This window comes from Mchenga conophoros, linkage group LG22, assembly GCF_057382185.1.
Source record: "Mchenga conophoros isolate Kocher_MC1m ecotype Shallow Benthic linkage group LG22, M_conophoros_male_GT1.1, whole genome shotgun sequence".
NCBI lineage: Eukaryota > Metazoa > Chordata > Actinopteri > Cichliformes > Cichlidae > Mchenga > Mchenga conophoros.
The window spans coordinates 26,801,109-26,819,391 of record NC_140546.1 but is presented as its reverse complement, the minus strand read 5'-3'; the positions used below and the strand labels follow the sequence as shown (position 1 = coordinate 26,819,391).

Sequence of the window (18,283 nt, the reverse complement as noted above, 5' to 3'; positions counted from 1 at the left end):
GGTCTAGAAACTGAAATTAACAGTACCTCAGCGGTAAAAATGCACTTACTGCTTGAAAGAAAAGTAGACCAATCAAAATGTTTTCATGGGTATTATTCGAGGTGGCCAATTGCAGGTGCTTATGAACAACTAGCATGGAAACATACTTAGCCTCCACCTTTGGTAAACTGTTTAGAATCTCTTTCTGTTGAGCTGTCAGGCAGGCTAATATCAGCTCTGCTCTGGAGAGTCAGGCTACCAATGCGTGAGGTTGTGTGAAGTCTGGTTTATACTGTTGATTTACAGCCCACGCAGGAGGCAGTATATGGAGTACTAAAGGCCAAGGCCCCAAGGTGAACAGGCCAGACCAATGGACATCTTTAGGCTACCGCATGTACAGTTCCCCTATACTGGGCCTCATGTATGGGGCGGTATGTGCTCAGAGCATTTAAAAATACTGACTGGCTATGGTGAGGACTGGACAGAGAGAGGGAGAAGCAGAAAAGTGCTGAAACTGGGAGAATCATTGTATGGCTCACTAACTGATGCAGCTATGCATGCAAACACATGCACATGCACATACATAGGGTAGATTTAGAAGAAGAGTGGCAGCTGCAGCTGCAGTACACCACCCCAGCCTGTTTCAAAGCTTTATTCATTCAGTGCGTGCATCGATGACACGTTGCTTCACAGTGTGCACATCGCTAATTAGCCTTGTGACTGTGGATACTGGCATTCCAGTCAAGGTGCTTTATGTCACCGAATTGCGCAAGCTTGGCTCTTAAATGTGAGCTGATTCAGTGGTGCTTGGAGGTGCCAAGCCAGACTCGCTGAGCCACTCAAGATAACTACACACCATGTGTAAAGTTACTAAAGAAAATGCGAGGCATTCAACAGCACGTTGGATGCCTGACAGTAACGCTTTTTCCTCATTCAAAGATCCCTCTCGTTGGTTTTTTGTCATTACAGAGATCACCAAGATGAAAAAAGTACTGCAGTGGAAAAAAATAGAGCCGTAGCTGATTCGAAATGGACAACAGAAGGAAAGAAAAACAAACCATCCAAACAGAGGAGTGGTTATAAAAACCAGACACGAGCCGTACAGTGACCTTTGCTATCACTGTGACTCCCGTACTGTATGGTAATACCCCAGTAAGCTGGAGGCCTGACCCAGTTTGGAAAGAGAGAGAATGTGGAACACAACTCACGCAGACAGACGCACACTTCCAGCTATTATGCTGCTGGAAATATTTTTAGCCATGTGGATGAGGTCAACTTCTGGGAGCCTGTGAACTAAACTCTGTAATTCCTCAGACTGTAAGACCGCAACTGAAAACTTAAAGACAGAGAGCGTTAACGCAGGAGCAAGGTGAGGAGACGGAAAAGCACCGCCAAAGAAAGCCTCTGGAGCGATGCCAGGTATTGTGGCTTTACAGCGGGGGGAAGACACGCCTCGGGTTGAAAGCGGTACGGCACGCTGCCGGATAAACAAAGACCTGCAATCACCGCTGTGAAAACACACTCCTCTCACAGCCTGACCTGCTGGTGGTTTACACCGTCGTCAGGGCTGAAATGAGCTCGGCTGGGCTCCACTCAGGAGATAAACCACGCCAATCAGGTGACTAGTGAACAAAAGACCAGAAACAACATATTTCATGAGTGTAAAATGAGGTGGCAGCCGGCAAACAAAGGACCAAGCTCAGTGCTGTGTCAGCAGGCCAATGAGAGCTCAATGAGACCAAGGTTAAACTGCTGCTGTCACATCGAGAGACCCCTGAAATCCAATTTTGTGCTTTCTACTTCTCGTTTGAGTGGCATAAAAGCACCGTCACTTGGATAAATACAATTTAGACTTCCTAGGATTATGAAAACAACATAATTGGGATCCAAATGCTTCTTTCCCAAAAGTCCAAACTCGAGCCAAGATGAGAGAAGGAGAGCGTCCGATCACCTAAAGAAGTTATCGTCAGGTAAACCTGGGGAAGGACTCGTTATGTCATCGAGGGTCTCTCACCTGACCACATGGGGTGACGTGTGAGTTGGTTGGCAGTCCATCAGGGTCTCTGCATGGCTGCAGTCTCCTAAAAGACCCGAGTCTGCTGCAGCTTGGCTCTGTCTTCCACAGTGGGTGGAGGCTGGAGGTCCACAGCTGTCTTTACTGTCAATGCTATAGCGTTAAGTCCGTGTCCCCCCGATTTCGCCCCCTAAATGTGTATGTAATTAGTTCTGTTTGTCTGTAACGGTGTAGCATCCACAGTTTTCAAGATATCATCTTCAAGTTTTGCGTGATGGTAGACCCCAAAACCAGCACGAGCTGTTCAGTAAATCAGCAAAAACTTCATATTACCCACAATCTTTTTTATGGATCATTTACCAACTTCACAACAATACACTAGGCCTCAGCAGACAACAGTATCTATGTTGGCTAAGCATTTGACCTTGACCTTCATTGTTAGTGCGCGCTCTGAGTGCTCATTTCATTTGAATTCTCTATAAAGTTTTGGGAAATTCCAAAAAGAGACTTTTTTTTTCCAGTTTAATAAAAATATGTTTAATAATAAAATATTTTATGTCACAAGATTACATGTTCGGAGCATGAGCTGAGAAAACTTTGGGAGTTTATTTGAAATAAAGGTGACCGGGCCTAATACTAACAATCTGTCCTGAAGCCTGAAATGCTGACAAACTAGAGAGTCCATAGCAGTGGTATATACAGCACAGTCTTAAAAAATAGAAAAATAAACCTCTCTTAAAATTTACATTAGATTTTCAGGCAGTGTTAAAAAATAAATTATGATTTGTTTTTTTTATTCTTTGCCTGCACACGCCATAAATCATGTACTTCATTCACTTCGGTCTGTGTTGCTACTGGAAAGAAAAAGAAAAAAAAAAATGCTGCAAGAACCTGAAGCTCGAGGGCTTCAGCATCTATGAAGGAGGGATTTTTTGTTGGAATTCAGGAATTAATAAATAAATTCGATCCTATGGAAACCAGGAATTAATCATATAAGTACTGGATGGAGACCTGAGTGAAGATGGATGTGGATCAGAGTCAGTGCAGGCTTTTTAAAGAGTCACTGGTACTTCCTCATGTGTCGTCCCAGAAGAGTCCTGATCACCGCTGCCCGGAGCAACAGTATCACAAGAGTCTTTTAAAAGAGTCTCTGCTGCAGAGTCGGAAGGTGCGCTGGTCCTCTGCGACTGGTCACAGGATGGATCGCACTTCCTCTTCTTCCTCACATGATAGTGATGCTTCTTGGATTTCAGGTGAGCTGTGGGTACAGAGGATAAACGACACGCCTTGGATATATTTAGCAAGACAGACAGAGAAACAGACCAAGTCACCAAGAGGCCAAGTCACAAGACTTGGTGCAACAGGGCCCAGAGGTGATCAGGTGAGCATGTAGAGAAAAGAAATCTGTTTTTGGCACTGGGCATGAATCTCCACAGAATCTTAAGGCAGCGCTAAACAGTCAAATACATAACATGGTACGACTTCTTTAGTACTTCTCAGTTTGCTTGTCCTCGGTGCTTTGATGAACATGTTAGTATCGTTAGCAAACGTCTATATTCACATTCAGCTTTTTTCCCCCCCCACATGCTTATGCCTCACCTGTCCACTCCAGGTCACCGATGATCACTTTGTCACACAGGTCACACGTGTGGTGGCTCCGCTTGTTTCTCTGCTCCGTCCCCTGCGCTCTGACTGGTGCAATAGCTGGCTCCTCATGCTGAGAAGTGGAGCGAAAAAAGTCTGGTTTTTTTAAGGTTTTAAATCTGAAAAAAATATTTATGATGTGCTAAAACAAACTTTTAGGGAACAAAAAAGGGAACGGAAGCAGAACATCGGATAGGCAGCAGAGTAAAGCATGATTTATGGTCCCATAAATGTGCCCGATTGTGTGATCCTCCAAGATCTTGTAATGGAGAGACGTATGAGTCTACGGAATGCTGAATGGTTGACAAGTGGAGTTCACTGGGATGGGTGAACCGTGGAAAAACAAGCAGTTTGGTAATGCTAAATATCACAAGCAAACAAGTAACCTAAATTCGGCTAACAGCAAACGTGTTGCAGAAGACAATTTTATACAAACAAAGGCCTTTTTTCCTTTTTCAACCAAAGAACAAACTAGACTTTGACATCGAGGTCACTGAGATTCAAACATTTTTAATAGTTTCATCCGTGATGTCAATTTTAAAATTCTACGTTGCCTCGTTCTCAAATTATATTATTCACAAACTCGGGTGTCCACACCACCCGCCTGGCGGTGTGGCAACAACACGCCATCGCCCTTTGACAACTGAAGGACAAAAAAGAATTAGGAAATCGCAGAAAGGAAAAATTAATAAAAATGGGACAAAAAAAGCCCAAATAAGGCAAATCCAAGGAAGAAGGGCATATGCTCAAAAGGAGGAATAAATAAGAGCAAACAAGGAGAGGAACACACTAATGGCAAAAGGATGAAAGGAAGGAAATGTAAAACCACAAAGTACGCAATGAAAAGATAAAGAATGATAAAGAGTAGCGAAAGGAACTGAAGTAAAAGAGAAAGATTCCACAGCACCAGATGAAAGCAGCCAACAGGAAGCTGCCACTTTAGACTGCTGAGGCCCCACCTTACTGAGGCTGTCCAGTATCTGCAGTGCAGGGTCCAGCACCGTCTCCTCCCACCGTGACACGTCCGTCACATCCAGGCCATACACTGCAGGGATGTTGTCCCCTGGTCCTGTACACACATACACACAGAAAGGTCAAAAACACACACTTATACATTTGACAAGGACAACGAGGACTTGATTTGATATTGGATTCAGTGTTTCCAACGATTTATTTTTAATAAACAGGTGGAGGGGAAAAAAGCCTTGACAAAAAAACTTTCAGACCTCTGACCGTGACAGTGCTCATTGTACACAAATAAATAAATAAATAAATATATAAATAAAACAATGAAGCTCCGGAGGGTCTGTCTGCAAACTACAACGGCTGAGACAGGCCAGTTCAAACTGGGTAACGCACAGGAGCGGCGATGTGCTGGAGCCGCACCCTGAAGCTCCATCAACCTGCTGACTCACACTGGCTCGATAATGTCTCCCCCCTCCTTCCTCCCACCCTCGTGTCTTGTGCGCCGTCTCTCTTTCTCTCCCGCCATCAGTCTCGCTTCAGCTTTCACTCACTGTCTCACCCTCAAACTCTTCCACCCCCGTGTTTCTATTTTGCATCAGTCAGCAGTCTCCGGGCCAGGCCTCGGGAACGCAACGGCAGCACCAGACCTTGCCCCGCTCCTGTCTCTGTCTATCCCAGCGCTCGCCTGCATCCAGAGCCGCTGCCCTTCAAGGCGTACCGTGGAAATTTAGATCGGTGCAACTTGCAGAGAGTGACTTCTAACAGATGCAACTTTTTAATGATTAAATAAATGAGCAGGAAAACAGAAAAAAAGAAAAAGAGTCTGAGCTCCATTTTTTGACTCTTTCAGTGCACACTACGACACATTGTCACACAAGTTGTCTTCACTTTTTCCTTTTATTGTACTAAAGAGTTTTTCCTCCAGATGGTTAGAAAATACAAACAGACAGGGTTTTAAATGACATTCAAAGCTAGCTAGATGGTTATCTTTTCAAGGAATCAAGGTTACGACTGCGGTCTGAATGCACGAGAGAAGCGCAAACTCTGAGGCTGTACTCAGACACGACGCAGCGAAAAGAAACCAACCTGACTCCAGATGAGACAGCAGCAACCATGACTGAACAAACGTGCAGGTGCAGCAGAACCTTATTTCAAACCTTCTTCATGCTAAAAACTGGAGCCTACATTACCCAGAATACAACTCGACAGCTTACAGCTCGGGGATTTGGTTGTGCTTTTGCGCCTTCATGTTCGGTTCGGTTGGCTGAGAGGGAAAATTTGCGAAAATGCCCGGAACGACAAGTCGGAAAGCCGGAGAACATTTTTGTCTATAAGTTGCCAAGCTTACAGAAAAACATGGTGGATGGCGGTAAATGTTAATGAATGGGTCAAATGTACAGTACTGTGCAAAATCCTTCCATTAAAAATAAATAAATAAAAAAAATCTGCTTCCAAGGAGCCAGACATTCGTGTAATTGTTTAAAGTGGTTTCGAGGAAATGGTTCTCCAGGCTTTCTGGAGCTCTCTCTCAACACTTCTTTGGACAATGTTTGCTTTTCACCTCAACCACTGGCAACCTCTGATTTTGCCTCATATACTGCATTACCCTGCATGTTTGCAGGTCACAGTCACTGCAGCCGTTTCCCTTTTTTCCATCAAAACACAACAAAACCACATTGCATACTTCTGCATGCAATGCATATAATTTTTACATTGAATGCAATTTTAAAAAAATAAACGTTAGACTGTCGACACCTTAAACACAAAGGAATAATATATAACACATCATCTCTGTAGCCACTCCATTATGTCCCCAGTTAGTTAGAGGTTAGAAAAACTCATTCTAAATTAGGCAAACTGGACAATCTACAGAACGCGTGAATCTGGGGTTGTTCTGGTTTTCCAACTTTGGTAACTCAAAGTCTGATTAGAATATATGTGTGTTAAGCTCACACTCTCAGGTAAGCGAATCCCATTAACCTATAAAGCGCTGTTTGCCAACTCAATTATGTCTTAATCCTTTCTACACAAAGTCAACTGTGGATTTGAGGGCAGCAGACATCCTATAGACTGAACTCCACTGGGAGCCGTCTGGGCCTCCATTATCACAGAGAGACACAGAGTCCTGACTGTATGACTAACAGTGTTGACTTTGTCAGAGGACTGACTGTGGCGCTGTGTGTGTGTGTGTGTGTGTGGGAACAATGAGTCCCCATACAGCCACACCCGGCAGCTCTACACTTACAATTCACTCTTGGTACAAACTGCAGTTCAACTGCCACTGGGTGAAATTTGCATATTGTAGGCTTAATCTGCAGTCAGCGATTTAAACACGTGACATATTTTATTCTTTCATGCTGAGACCAGCTGTGCTTAAATTAATCTGACACAAGGTTCAAATGCAAAAACAAACAAAAGGCTCCTTAATAGCAGAATCTCACCCTGCACTTGCATCATTTGGCTTCACAGCATGTGTTTTTTTCCCCTCCTCTTATCTGTGTGCACCACTTATCCTCAAAACTTTGTCCTCAACTCAGTCGGGCTTGTCTGTGTGTTGTCAAACAGCAGTTACTGTTAATCAAAGCCTCTGATTCTATTTGCATGGTTCCTGCATGTGAGTGTGGAGGTAAGTCTTTTGTGTTGGCGGCACAATACCAGGCAGGTGGCGGCGGCAGCAAGTGTCACCTGGCGTACCTGCACCAGATGCAGAGTTGGCGATCTCGCCTTCAGGTTCTCTAATATTTACTTCACCTCAGCAGTGGGCATTCTGCGCCCTCCTGTTGACACTATCTGTTTCCTTACTTTGTGTTTTTATCTCTCTCAGCACCCTCCTACAATTCCCTTCTGCAGTCGCTAACCTCCCCCCTGGGCAGAGTGGAGCGGTGGTAAATAAAAGGGGAGATACTGTACGGTGGGCTGCCAGATGCTCCACAATGATTCTCGTTTGGGATCTGGTGAAATTTAACCCCGCTAATCCGCAACATCTCGAATGAGAGTTGATAAGAAATGCCGAAGGGACAAAGGGCGGGGTGGTCGGTGTGGGCGCGCGCACGCACACTTGGAGAAAACACAAAGCGTGAGCGCTGCCTTTCGAGTGCACAGGGGAGATGGCCTTGTCAACAATAAGGAGCAGAATCTGTCGCTGGGCAGCTGCCTGCCAGCGCCGGGTGTGTGCGCGCGTGTTGAAACAGTCGTCCACCTGTTGCAACAAGCGGGCGAGAAGTCATTTGCTGTGTTATCCTTGTGTTTGCTGAGTGAGGATGTGCGGCTGTGTGTGCTTTGCTATAAAAGCTCCGCTACCAGCCTCAGCGCGATGTCCCCTGGCCCAGCTGTGCTTCTTTGGCTGCCACCCACACTGGAACACCGCAGCTGCCGCTATTGACTCAACAGCCTCCTTCCCCTTTCCTAAAGTTCCTCTTCCACTTCTCGTCTCACTCAGCTCCGTCGTTTAACTGTTGTTTGTGATCGAATTTCTGAAGCAGGTTGAGTACGGCTGGTTCAAGTTTCCTTTGGGAGGTAGGGATCTGTAAAGAGTGGACTTAATTTCTGGGGATTTTTTGTGGAATGAGGGAATCTAAAATCTAAGCTCTTTATACATTAAGCTGCATCCTCACACAGGAAGCATTCACAGTGACATGGTAACCTCAGATCACAGAAAGTAGGAGCAGAACATAATCTATTACTGATGAGAAGTAAGCAGATTTTGAGAAAAATTTATCTCAGCCTCAAGGTGAGCAGTTGAAACCGCTACCAATGAGAGCGCAGTATACTGGTGATTAATGCAGCTTATTTGCACACTCTTAAAGAGATAAACATTCTCTAAAGAAGTATTAGGTCCCCACATTTCCGGCTACCACAGACTGACTACAATCATATCGATCAATCGGTTACAAATGATCATGAGAAACATGGTGGATCAGCCCAACACTACACGGGAGAACCTTGTTAATGATCTGCAGGCAGTTGGGACCACAGCACCAAAAACACCAAATACTGAGTCGTGTTTTGCTTGGGGGTTTTTTCCACTCAGTGACACGCAAATTAATTTATAACTTTTACGTAATGTGTTTTTTCCCCCAGATTTCTGGTTGATATTCTGGCTGTAACTATCATAAGAATTAAAGCCTGCAGCAGGATGAACACGTCATGTAGATTCACAAAGCTGAAACTGATCATCAAACTACACCGAATCATTCAGGACGTTCACCAACACTGGACACACCTCAGAGTCCAAGTGCAAAGTACAGTAGTGTGTTTCAAAGAGAAGAGAGGAGAAGCGTGGCAAGCAAATCTGTAAATGCAGTTGGATCTTCCTAAAAGTTCTTTGACACATCGCTCAACAGCAAACAGCAGCCTCACAAATTAAAGTGTGCGAGAGAAGCTGCCGCATTAACCGAAAAGTGCAGCGGAAGTCGCTTTGCTTTAATTAGCTGTGAAGTGTGAAGATGAGCTAAGAGTGCAGGCTAGCAGTTCCTGGACTTTGCATAAACAAGAGATCAACTTCTCGTAAGTGGAAAAAAACAACAAGTGGCACCAATTGTTTATACGGAAGACTTTAGCATCCTTCACCTACTTTTTTTTTTTTTTTTTTTAAATGGGCAAACTATTTTGGGTCAGCATTACTGCTCTCACAGTTCATAGACCAGGAGTGGGGAAGTCCAAGCCTCAAGGGCTGGTTACCTGCAGGTTTTCGATATCACCCTGGGTCAGCACACCTGAATCAAATGATCAGTTCATTACCAGGCCTCTGGAGAACTTCAGGACATGTTGAGGAGGTCATTTAGCCATTTAAACCAGCTGTGTTGGATCAAGGACACATCTAAAACCTGCAGGACACCGGCCCTTGAGGCCTGGAGCTGGACACCCCTGACATAGACAGTGAACTGCCCAGATAGTTTTGAGGCTCAGACAATGGGACTGTGAATACAAATGGATGGAATTCATAAACCATTAAACCCCATAAAGGAGGCAAAATTACAAAAAAAAAACCCCAAAAACCTGGCAATGTCCAAATACTTACAGACACAACTATAAGTCACTCTATGTTTTTCACAATGGCAGATGTGTTTTGTAATGAATGACTGTCTCTCCTGATTCACATGTACCCTGTGGCATTTGTATGAGCCACTGCGGCGTAGCGGTTGAATCCTCTATGACAAGCCAGTTATATTTGTTCTGAGGAGTAGAGACGAGTCTTTTTCTTATTACACCATCTCTTCCCCACCTCACCTCAGCAAAATAAGATTTTAGATTTCTCGTCAGCGTTTGACGTTTCCGCCTAAACATATCTTGCCCGTCTGCTGAGCAGAGGTCACAGAGAGGTCTCTTTGGCAACAACAACACAGTCTTGTTTTTATCCATGGTATGAGATTGCATTTATTTATTTGTGTGTGTGTGTGTGTGTGTGTGTGTGTGTGTGTGTGTGTGTGTGTGCGCGTGTGTGTGCGAGAGAGAGAGAAAGAGTTCATGAAGGTTTCACACTTGCTAGTGGACAAGGGTGTAAACTCACCCCACACCTGTTGCCTCAGCTGGATCAAATTACTCTCCCTTCTTTAACCAACCCAGCCGTCCATGTGCCATTCCTCTCAGTCGCCCTCCATCCATCCTTCACTCACTCATTTACTCCTGGGACTGAAAGACACCTATCCCCCTGTTACTTAACGCTCACGAGGCCTTGGTCAAACTACACCTGCGTAACCTGGTTACAAGGTGCTGTTTGCACTTGTATGCCTGCCTTGTGGGAGTTTTACTAAACAGAGGGAGCTGCCTCATCCGCATTAGATTCAGCACCTGATAAAAGGAATATAACCTCAGATTACTATGTAGTTTAAGGGTAATTAAATCAACTAATTAACTCCACCCCCCTCGCCACGCACACACTATAGGTGTACACCCACACACAGCCCCAAATAAAGGCAAGTCAAATTAAGCTTGATTTCTTCTAAGCTGGCTGACCTGGTGCTTAAATCCTCACAGCAACCAGAGCTGAGTCCATCAACAACCACGTATCCTGCTGAGAAGTATTTAAAGCACTGAACGCCCACCAACTCTCGCTCTGACATTTGCTACTAAACGTGAACCGTAAAACTGGGTTAAACTTGTGCCTTCGAGGCATGTGATTCAGCCTACATATAAAGTCAGCATTCAGATTATGTTCTAGCTTCTTTAATCTACTTCATTGTTAGCCTGACTGAGGCTCTGTCGTTTTCAATTTGTCTTTCCCTTTGACCCACTAGTTTCTGCATGCCTGGGTTGGTCTGCGCAGACCCCAGCGACCCTGTTGCCCGTGTTTGTGTGGTCGGGGCACATTCCCAGCAGCTCTGTAACGCTTCAAGAGATTAGCCTGCTCAGCTGAGGCCTGCCGGCATCTGTGCGGGCATGTGTGGGACTCGGGCGAAACAGAAAAGGAGGTCAGCAGTCAGAGCAAGACAGAGAGGTCAACGGAGATGATGCAGAACAGAAAGGTGGATGAGAGCAAAACTTTGGTTAGGGGCATCCCCCAACCAGGGGTAGCATTACAGGGCTGTCCTTGGGCAAATCTTTAATTAATCTAATATGTGTGTTTTTACTATCTGAGCAGATGTGACTAACTCAGACCTTCCCCAACTCTCTTGGTTGGCTCCAACAGCCTGTAGATTGATTTATTTTCAAAGGAACTGGGTCAGATTTTACAATAAACGCCCCGCTGCCCTACAGCCAACAGTATTCTGCTAGTTACTGACACTGAGAATTGACTGGATCCCAATGATACAAAAACTCCAGCTGTAAACAAAAGCTGATGCGCGTTACCTTTGTAATGCTCAGTGTGTAAAATCAAGTTAAAACTAAGAGTTATTTTACAATTTAAACAGTCTAAAAACTTCAGCATGTCTTTGAACTGTCACTTGGGAAAGCATCGTGCCAAAAATAGACTTTTTGGCATTTTTGGGCTTTAGAAAAAGAAGAAGTGATGCTCAAAAAGTAGGACATATACAAAACATTATTACAGCGTTTCCACGTGTCAGGAACAGGAGTCAAAGTATCATCAAGAAATTCAAAGTGAGCCACACAGGACAGAACAAGCCTAGGAGAGGCAGGAAGTGAAAGATTTCAAAGAATCTGGAAAGGAAACTAGTGAGAGATATGCCTAAAGACTCCAGAACCAATGCCAAACACAAGTGAATGACTTAATCTAGCTGGGAATTGTAGTCTCAAAAAAGACAGTCACTAGAAGCCAGCACAGGAATGGACTGTGAGGCTACAGAAGAAGAAAAACTTCCCTTCTCAGAAGCGACACCTTCAAGCCAGACTGAAATAGCTAAGGCAGCCTGGAGAAAGATTATGCAATACTGGAATATTGCACATCCTTTGGTCAGATGAGACGAAACTAGAACTAGACGCTGCTTATGTTTACAGAAAGAAGGCAATCAACCCAAAGAACACCACCCCCCTTAGTGAAACACGGTGCTGGAAGTATTATGCAGTGAGGACGCTTCAGTGCGTGTGGAACTGTAAATCTCGCCAAATAATTCTGTCCTGATCTGTAACAATGAAACACTTTACCATCTCTGCACAGACACCGACAAAAACAACGTCAATGGAGTCAACAGCAAGAACAACATGTTTCCAGAACCACACAAACAGAGAAGGTCATCCGGCAACACAGTCCCTCATGACTCAGCTTTTGCAGCAAAGCCACCCTACAAGGCTGGTGCATTGGGTAATTAAATATGAGCTTGTACATTCTTATCTAGTAACACGAAGGCCTTCTTCAAGCCATTTATCTGGTGCCTGTCAAAAAGGCTGTCCTTCAAATTCTTCCTTGTGATAACTTAACTGTGCAGTGTTTTGGTATTTGCAGCAAAAATCCTTCAAATGACTGATGTGTTTCTTCAAATGGACTTCCTGGTAAATTTGTGTGTATTACCAGAAGAAACACGACGCCAGGGATGGTTTATCTTCACAACAAAGATACTTTCTTAGTATATCCGTTTGTCTAGTCACCCTTAAAATTGAGACCAATATCTTTATACTTTAAAAACTTTAGAAAGTTCTTGTTATCTGCTGTAACTTGTACACTCAACTCTTTGAAACAAAAAGAATAAATAAATAAAGCAAGCAAAAATGCAGTCCTCAGTAAATGCTACAGTAGACTACTGCTGCACATATTTCCAAGGGACTACTTTTTATAGCTACTCTTGGTCTGACTCAAAGAGATGTTTGCCTGATTGACGCTGTTCTTGCTCTGGTTTATATTTCTCTAATCCAGTGAATAAAAACGATCATGGTCCATAAATTAAAAAAGAAAAAAATACCAACAAAATTCTGATCATAACATCCACAAATTTAACAAAGCAAAAGTATTTCCTCTGAGACTTCATTGGATGGGAGGTTGAGGTCTTTGAGGAGAGCTAATCTCCTCTGCTGCCACCTGCATTTTCAGGCCTGATGCAGCAGACAGAGCACAGTCTAAGCAGGGTCTGTGTGTGTGTGTGTGTGTGTGTGTGTGTGTGTGTGTGTGTGTGTGTGTAAGAGGGGGGCAGTGTTATATGGATTGTCTAAAGGCAGGACACACTTAAAAGCACACACGTGAACACAAGTAGACAATCTTAGACAGATTACTGCATGTTTCTATGATTATAGCTGCAACACAGACAGACGCGTGCACACATGTGATGTAGTCCATATGGCGTGTGCAGCGGGTAGGCAGGCGGTCAGAAAGAGGGGTATTGAGGTTTAGGGCCTGGCGTGGCCTTAAGCCACTTGGGCCTAACAGGATTAGGAGGCAGGGTTACTGCAGGGCATGCTGCCGGTGGGACCAGGTTTCCTTTTCAAGGGAAGAGAGACGCACTACACACTCTGCTCTTACGCACTCTCTACACTTTAAACTGACTCACGGTGGCAAATCACCACTTTCCAATCTCAGGTTGATTTTGGCTGCGGTGGGCAGTCTTGTCCGTTCTGCAGTGGCAGCTGCTCTGGCAGGTAACCAAACACTGAAGTTCATTTCTATGCATTTGGAAGCACAGGGGGTTGAAGCTTTCACAGGTCTTAGCTGCAGGTGTGCGCTGGGGATGGATCTTGAAACATTATCCAATCACTACGTCACAGTAGTGCGCACATGCTGTATAAAATCAAATCTAACTTTGTCCCAGTGATTAAATGAATGCTGTGGTTTTCCCTGCTGAGCTACACGGGATGTTTTCAAACCGTAAAATCATTTTGCAAAAATAAAACTTGGATTTAGATGTTCACCAAATAAGGAAACTGAAGCCACAGTTTATGGTTTCCATCGAGGCTTTTGTTTTTTAAAACAGAAATCAATGAGTTGATTGTGCTTACATGTGATTTATTTGTGAAAGACGTCAGAGTGGTGTCAGCCTTTCTACAGCTGTTTGAAAGGAACCACAAAACAGCTCCTTGGGGAGGGAAGACTGTGATGAACTGTGATGAACATTAACATTAATTTTGCCTTTTTGCATTAAAATTGTTATGAATATACCAGCATATCAGTCGAATATCCCGATCAGGCAACAATGGCAACTGAGGTGGAATTAATTAACGTTCACTCAGGTTTCTCTGCTGTGTCGCATAAATTTTCAGCTTACTAAACATTCAAAAACTGTATGATGAGGAGCCGAAAGACTTTAAAACAGGTCGCAAACATGTCTCTGTTTGCCTGGAAGGGGCAATAACAATAACTGAAACAAAAGCTTTAAAAAGGTGGCGCACGCACACGCCATCTCTGTACCCAGGAACACAGTATAGTGGGCTGAGAGGCTTATTGTGTCTCTAATAGAGTGCACGAATCTCATCTTGTTACAGAGTGCTGATTGCTAAGGATCTGTCTGCAGCACCAATACACCCCCCACACCCGACTCACACACTCACTGCATGGGTGAATGGTACTCACGTCTGAGGAAGCGGTTGCGGACCCATTTATTCTGTTTGCGGGCGTAACGCCTTGTAGCTATCTTCAAAGCTTCTATACCTGAGTGAGTGAAAAACAAGCTGGTCGTTAGATGAAGCACAAAATGAAGGGAGGACAAAAAAAACAAACAAAAAACAAAACCTGATTGTTGTGGTTGATCAGCAGTCCACCAGCCAGTGCATCCAACTCCATCTGAGTGACTTTGATCAGGTGTTTCTCTAACCTTTGTCTCGTAGAGAGTCTTTCTCCTGCTGGGTGCTGCTTTCCGGAGCCGTCAGGTAGTCGTGAAACTCCTTAAAACCGATCGACTGGAAAATCCCATGTTGATAGTCTTGACTGAGAGGAGAGGAGAGGAGAGGAGGAAACATTATCCATCAACATAAAAGCTTTCGGCCTTCAACTTGACATTTATACACTCGCTGGTGACTCATTTCATCCTTTCCTCCTCCATCTCTCTGTTGCTTCCTAAACTCTTAGCGAACAGATGTGAAGCCCTTCAAGAGAGAAAGTGACAGAATGACACGAGCAGACGGAGGGACCCCTGGCTACTAAAAATCCAGTATGGTGACCAGGGCTGACACAAGGCTGGGGCAGAATCCTCTGGTGAACTTGCCAGACGGAGCATTTTAGTAAATGTCAGAGCACACCACCCCAATTTGAGCACTGCAGCCAGTTCAAGGCTAAATCAGGCTTTTCCAGGTGCTAGCAGTAGCAGAATAACTGCTGTGACAATATCTGTAAAATGCATTCTCATCTGATTATTTTCCAGTTTTCCTTTATTTAGACAAGGCAGCCTGAAACTGACCGGAAATACTTTAGCTTTTGTAAAGCAGTACAAAATAGGCCGCCGATTGTAGCGTTTGTAACGCTACAATCTTACTTCTTGTGACTGCAGTCAGCACTAAAAATCGTTCCTCTGTGAGACCGATTCCTGTTAAAAGGGCGTTCTTCATTCCCACCATCGCCAAGTGTGAGGGGATGAATTTGTGCCTGTCTGAACAAAACAGTGATGTGTCAAACTTTTATGACCTTGTTTTTGTGATAATCAGAAATAGGGCTGCTCGATTATGGCAAAAATGATAATCACGATTATTTTCACTGAAATTGAGATCACGATTATTTGACGATATTTATTTAACCCTTTAAGACCTACCATAGAACCAAGTCCACCAGAGCTTATATTATTTTTTTTACATGCTATAGTGCCATTTGTGGGAGCATTTCAAGTTGCTATACATCAATACAACTGTTATAGCCCATATTTTAATAATATGTATGCATTAAGTCCATAGTAATTACATAAATTGCAAAAAAGTGCAATAAACTACAAAAAAAATTGAAAATCGCTTTTGTTTTGTTTACATATATTTCTACTTGGAGAAATTTAAGAGGCTTATCCCTCAAAACTTTAAATACAATAAAGTTGCAAAAAATAGTTTACAACAACAGGAAATTTATTTTGAGTGTCTTCATAGTTTTATTTTGGAGATACAGCAATTTTTATATACTGCAGGAAAAACAAAAAACAATCCTATGATGCAGATTTGCAAAGAAAACAGCATGTGCATCATTTCACTGTGGGAAGTGTTACGAACAGCTGATAGGAACGGCAAAGCGTGTTTCTGGAATATTATGTTTTTGTTCCTGCAAGCGCTTTTTATGCAATTTTTGCAAAGCTATATGTGGAACGAAACCGTGACCGAGGACAAGCTGATGGCATCAGATGTAAGTACAACTCCTCCGGTTTCATATGCAAAACAAATTATTGCGCTAGCTTACATGGTTCAGGTTCTACAGGGATTTAACAATAGTTACGCAAAACGGAGCGTGCAGCTCTGACCGGCTTTAAAGGGTTAACAATGACTTTAAAAAAATAATATAAAATAGTGTGCAACACCACTGAAGTTTTTTTTTTTTTTAAACTCTCTTTTCAACCAACGGCAGTCACTCTCCAAATAACTTCTGCTTAGCTTTCCGAGCTTCCCTCGGGTCCTCTTAATCAGCGGTCTCCAACCTTTTTTGCGCCACGGACCGGTTTATGCCCGACAATATTTTCACGGACCGGCCTTTAAGGTGTCGCGGATAAATTAGGGAGGGGCTAATAATCGGCTCAGTCATTTTTAATGATCGTTGAAAGCCCAGATCGTAATCGTGATTAAAATTCGATTAATTGAGCAGCCCTAATCAGAAATCCTATAGAAAATAGAAAACATTCCCTGAGACATCCCTCCAGCTTCAATACATAATCAAGAAGTGCAAACAAGTGGAGTGGAGCTTTATGCTTCACTGCAGGACAAATTCTTGATACGAAGTGATGACGGAGTTGCCAAGTATGAAACAAATGTCTGATTATTGCTTAGAAATGCTCCATATGTGCAGTCTGGGCTTAGATTCTAGCAAATCCACATAGCGAAAGAGCATCCTACTTTGGCGACTACCTGTTATGGGAATTTTCACCTTCACTAGCTGATGTCTGAAGATGTAAGAAGTGCTTAACTGAGTATCCACCCATATTTGTACCAGATATCAGAACTAATAACTGAATAATAACATTTTGCACTTTGTGTCCTTTTACTTGTTATTTGCAGGTAAGGTTTCTACATTGAAATGCAAATAAGATATCTTTATAATAAAACACACACACACACACACACACACACACACACACACACACACACACACAAAATTGCTTTTATCTAATTCTCTTCCTCAAATACACTGCACAGCAAATATTAGAATAAAAAGGATTATTTCAGGTCCCTAATTTCTAGGCTTGTAAGAGAAACAACAAGAGGAAATAACAAAAATAAATCTGGCTAGACAGGCAGAGACAGAAATTTGAGAATAGTGTCTGAGCACAGGAAATGTAGAGTCAATGGAGGGAGGAAAAGAAAGACAGAGGAAGAGAGGGAGGCAGGGAAGGGGGTGGAGATCTGACCTTGATGTCTGGCCACAGCAGCCAGCTGGGGATGGAGACATGAGGGCAAAGCAGAGAAAGACAGACAGAAAGAGAGAGAGAGAGGGTGGGGGGGGGGGGGGGGGGGGGGGGTAAAGTGCATGGATGATCAGATTGCTCAGAGGGCAATAGAGGCAGAGATGGAGGGACAGGGAGGAGGACGAGGGAGGTGAGATAGGGTGATGAAATAAACGAAAGGGAGGGGAACCGGAAGGTTCCTGGGCAACGTTCCACCAGTGCATCAACTCCCTGCAGCCACACCCCATCATACACTATCAATATCGACTGCCAACAGAGACACACAGCAGTGTTCACATCTCTCTTTCTTTTTGGTCTTCACATTTCATGTCACACACAGGACATGGAAAGACAAAGTTAACAAAAATGTAATGTAGTGATGTAGATACAAAATAAAGACAACGAATGTTAAATCTCAGAATAGCATGAATCGTTTTTTACCTGCCTACTTGGAAACAATATATAAAAAATCCGAATACCATATGGAAACTGAATACAATAAATAAAATGCAGGTTATCTTGTGTATTGCAGCATATGGTGAGTAGGTAGCTGCTAGAGCTAAATCTAAAAATGTCCTGGTAGAGATAGTGGGGAATAGTTGCTGCCAAAGAAAGTGTTGCTGAACATAAAAATAAACCCTGAAGAATCTGTCTTGTCAATTAAGCAAGGTTAGTGCTTTTACCTGAGAACACTGCAAGGCAATCCCCCCCAAAAAAGAAACAAACAAAAAAAACAGAAGCACAACTCCAAAGAAAAAAATAAAGCCAAATGTCAAAAACTGCTGTCCTTAGAATC

General features: G+C 43.5%; 1 protein-coding gene across 2 annotated transcripts in view; it reads right to left on the bottom strand.

Annotated features, from left to right (window-relative positions):
• Positions 1-2,501: 2,501 nt before the first annotated feature.
• The window catches only part of trit1 (tRNA isopentenyltransferase 1), a 48,856-nt gene continuing 33,074 nt past the window's right edge, over positions 2,502-18,283 (bottom strand). For both annotated transcript variants that reach the window (XM_085262565.1, XM_085262564.1), the window contains 5 exons: positions 14,737-14,849; positions 14,496-14,573; positions 4,597-4,706; positions 3,593-3,710; positions 2,502-3,251 (listed from right to left, as the gene is read on the bottom strand). In XM_085262565.1, coding sequence (XP_085118691.1) covers positions 3,046-3,251; positions 3,593-3,710; positions 4,597-4,706; positions 14,496-14,573; positions 14,737-14,849 — 625 coding nt within the window. In that variant the 3' untranslated portion in view covers positions 2,502-3,045. The remainder of the gene's footprint in view (positions 3,252-3,592; positions 3,711-4,596; positions 4,707-14,495; positions 14,574-14,736; positions 14,850-18,283) is intronic.